This window comes from Eschscholzia californica, unplaced genomic scaffold (assembly GCF_041429995.1).
Source record: "Eschscholzia californica isolate CP2 unplaced genomic scaffold, dmEscCali1.0.p SCAF_6, whole genome shotgun sequence".
In the NCBI taxonomy this organism is placed as follows: Eukaryota; Viridiplantae; Streptophyta; class Magnoliopsida; order Ranunculales; family Papaveraceae; genus Eschscholzia; species Eschscholzia californica.
In genome coordinates, this window is record NW_028238483.1 from 13,295,115 (window position 1) to 13,299,236 (window position 4,122).

Genomic DNA, 4,122 nt, shown 5'->3' on the forward strand with positions numbered 1-4,122 from the left:
AGAGTGAGGTGAGGTGGAGATAGATTGAGGTGAGGTGGAATGTTTTTTTGTTATTTCCCCTTAAAATTTATTTCCCCGGAAAATCTCTAAAATTCTACATATTCCCTTTAAAATTTCACACCCCGGAAACTATTTAGCTTTCCCCAAAGCGCTGGCCGCCAAAAAATTATCAAAAACGTGGCTTAGTGCTTTCCATATCGGAAAATGTCTTCAAGATTTTCTCTATATTTGAGGAAAGTTAGGGAAATTACATCATACGAAAAAAAAAGTTCCCCTAAAATACAAATCAAACAATGGAAAAATAATATATTTAGAGAAACCTTGAGAGGGACCATACTGGAAAAATTTAAAGACCCCTAAACAATATTCATAATTAAATAAGGATGTTTGTCCCAGTCATCGTTTTCCCTTCTGTTTTAAGGAAGAGAAATTCATTAATTAAAAGTTTGAGGTACAAAGGTCTGTTCACTACTTATAGTTTCCATGTTGTACCACTCGCGAGCCAGAGAATTCTTCCTAGTGATCTTGGCCAGTGTATCTGCCATTACATTCACCTTTCTATTTACATGACAAAAAGTTAAATTAACAAAGCTAGTACACTTAGTTTTTATAAGTTGTAACGCTCCTTCACTAGTCCAGTGTGCTTTGTTCTTCTTTCCGTTGAGCTTGCCTATAATATTTTTAAAATCACCTTCTACTATAACCTGTTTATATCCTAATGCATTGACCCATAGAACAGCTTCGTGTGCAGCCAATGCTTCCCCCTCATCTACTGACCGACATCGGATGAAGATTGATTTTCCTGCAATGCAAACACCCAAAGGATTAATCATCATACCGATAGCTGCTTCTTCTACTGAACTTTTGAAGGACACATCAAAGTTGCACTTCACAAAGTCTTGTGGAGGTGGTATCCATATTGCTTCTGGAGCTAGATTTGATTTCTGACTTGGAAGTTTATGCTTAGCAATAGTATTTGTTAACTGTATAATTCGATCAAGCAATTCGCTTTGCTGCGGTTGTTTTCCTTGAAACACCTTTTCGCACCTTGCTTTCCAGATGTACCACAATCTAATACTTATCATAGCTGACAATGGCAAAGGTGTATTAGAAGCGGCTTCATCCAGCTTTTCAATCTCAACAAATAGTTGTTGAAAGGTATCATGAGAGAGGAGGTTAAGCCAGATACTTTGAGGAAGAAAATATATAATCGATCTGGTGAAAGGACAATCGCACACTAAGTGTTGCCAGGTCTTTGCGGCTGTGTTACATAATGGGCAATTCATATCCTGAAGGCACAAGTACTTCCCTACCACAGGACTAAGAGGAAGGATATTCAAAGTTAATTTCCAAAGAAATATTTAGATTCTAGGAGTAACTTCTAAAGACCAAATCTTTTTCCAGTAACTCATGTCATGCAGCTCAATCGATGACTTCTTGTTAAATACTTATACATTGAAGAAACTGTATATTCTCCTTCTTGAGTTAGACTCCATCGTTGTTGATGTATTTTGCCAGGATACAACGGTATTGCTAAGATATTCATTACTGTTTCATTAGAGAACAATTCAGTTAGTAATGAGTAATTCCAATTACCAGTAAAAGTAATCAACTGATCCACTGTTTGGTATCGGCTTCCTCCACTTGGTTCCCCCAATGGAAGTTGATTTGGTATCCAAGAATGATTCCAAATACTGGTATCTTACTTCCCACGTTGTAAGAGATTCCATTTGATCTAATCTTTTTCGTAAACACCTCTAAAACCAAGAATTACCTGAAGTTTTTGATTGCCTTATTGGTCCGTGAGGATAATACTTTGCTTTGAAAAATCTACTCCATAATGAGTTTGGCTCCACTTTCAGCTTCCACAATTGTTTTGTCAGCATAGCTTCATTATCTAAGGCCAGATCTCGAAATCCTAAGCCTCTTTTATGTTTGTGTCTTGCTAAGTCCTTCCATGCTTTCAAAACAATACCTTTTCTCTGAGTTGATCTTCCCCACCAGAAGTCCCTCTGAAGGGATACCATGTCATGTATGATTTTCCTAGGAATCTCGAATACTGACATCTGGTACTTTGGGGACGCTTGTAAGGATGAAGAGATGAGTTCAGCCTTACCTGCTTGAGATAGAAGTTTAGACTTCCAATTATTGATCTTTTGAGATAGTCTATCTACAAGGAAGGAAAAGCATTTGATTTTCGACTTCCTTATGAAGAGTGTTGCTCCAAGATATTTGTATTTAGGATCAATTTTTTGGACTCTTAAAATTCTTGACATTATCCTGCCGTGCTTCAAAGGAGTGTTAGAACTAAAGAATATTCCAGACTTTTGAAAATTTATCATCTGCCCTGATAATCGTCAGAACTCTGTAAGAACATCTAACAGATTATGTGTTTGCTCTAGACCTATCTTGGTAAATATGAGACAATCATCAGCAAATAATAAGTGGGTGATAATGGGAGAACTTTGAGATTGTTTTAAACCTTGTATCAATCCTTTTGATTGACTGTTAGCCAACATTCGACTCATTGCCTCCATACATATTATGAAGAGATATGGTGATAGAGGGTCTCCTTGTCTGACTCCTCTAGTAGAACAGTAATTAGCCAAGAATCTATTACTATTACCAAATTTGATTTAAATTTAAAGAACAGTACTCTATCATTATCACGAGTAGAACAGTAATTAGCCAAGAATCTATTACTATACAAATTTTGATTTAAATTTAAAGAACAATACTCTATCATTATCACTAGTAGAACAGTAATTAGCCAAGAATCTATCACTAGTACAAAATTTGATTTAAATTTAAAGAACTGTAATATATCATTATCACCATTAGAACAGTAATTAGCCAAGAATCTATTATTATACCAAATTTGATTTAAATTTAAAGAACAGTACTCTATCATTATCACTAATAGAACTGTATTAGCCAAGAATCTATTACTATACCAATTTGATTTAAATTTAAAGAACAGTACTCTATCATTATCACTAGTAGAATAGTAATTAGCCAAGAATCTATCACTATTACCAATTTTGATTTAAATTTAAAGAACAATAGTCTATCATTATCACAAGTAGAACAGTAATTAGCCAAGAATCTATTACTATACCAATTTTGATTTAAATTTGAAGAACAGTAATCCATCATTATCACTATTAGAACAGTAATTAGCCAAGAATCTATCACTATTACCAAATTTGATTTAAATTTAAAGAACAGTAATATATCATTATCACTATTAGAACAGTAATTAGCCAAGAATCTATTACCATACCAATTTTTTATTTAAATTTAAAGAACATTAATATATCATTATCACTAGTAGAACAGTAATTAGCCAAGAATCTATCACTATTACCAAATTTGATTTAAATTTAAAGGACCGTAATATATCATTATCACTATTAGAACAGTAATTAGCCAAGAATATATGACTATACCAATTTTGATTTAAATTTAAAGAACAATACTCTATCATTATCACTATTAGAATAGTAATTAGCCAAGAATCTATCACTATTACCAATTTTGATTTAAATTTAAAGAACCGTAATATATCATTATCACTATTAGAACAGTAATTAGCCAAGAATCTATCACTATACCAATTTGATTTAAATTTAAATAACAGTACTCTATCATTATCACTAGTAGAACAATAATTAGCCAAGAATCTATCACTATTACCAAATTTGATTTAAATTTAAAGAACAGTACTCTATCATTATCACTAGTAGAACAGTAATTAGCCAAGAATCTATTACTATACCAATTTTGATTTAAATTTGAACAACAGTAATCCATCATTATCACTGTTAGAACAGTAATTAGCCAAGAATCTATCACTATTACCAAATTTGATTTAAATTTAAAGAACAGTACTCTATCATTATCACTAATAGAACAGTAATTAGCCAAGAATCTATTACTAAACCAATTTTAATTTAAATTTAAATAACAGTACACTATCATTATCACTAGTAGAACAGTAATTAGCCAAGAATCTATCACTATTACCAAATTTGATTTAAATTTAAAGACAAAATATAAAGATTAGAAATTAAAGATAAAACAGTGATGATCGGTTAGGGTTTAAAAAGGGTTTGCCAAGAT

General features: G+C 32.4%; 1 protein-coding gene across 1 annotated transcript; it reads right to left on the reverse strand.

Moving 5' to 3' along the window:
* Window positions 1–434: 434 nt before the first annotated feature.
* On the reverse strand, window positions 435–1,286 carry LOC147531817 (uncharacterized). Its single transcript, XM_086649842.1, has one exon. It carries the CDS (start codon window positions 1,284–1,286, stop codon window positions 435–437), a length of 852 nt encoding a protein of 283 aa, XP_086505968.1.
* Window positions 1,287–4,122: the final 2,836 nt, after the last annotated feature.

Bases quoted from the DNA above. Each gene is read 5' to 3' on its own strand.
- LOC147531817 (XM_086649842.1), bottom strand. From the start codon at position 1,286: ATGAATTGCCCATTATGTAACACAGCCGCAAAGACCTGGCAACACTTA.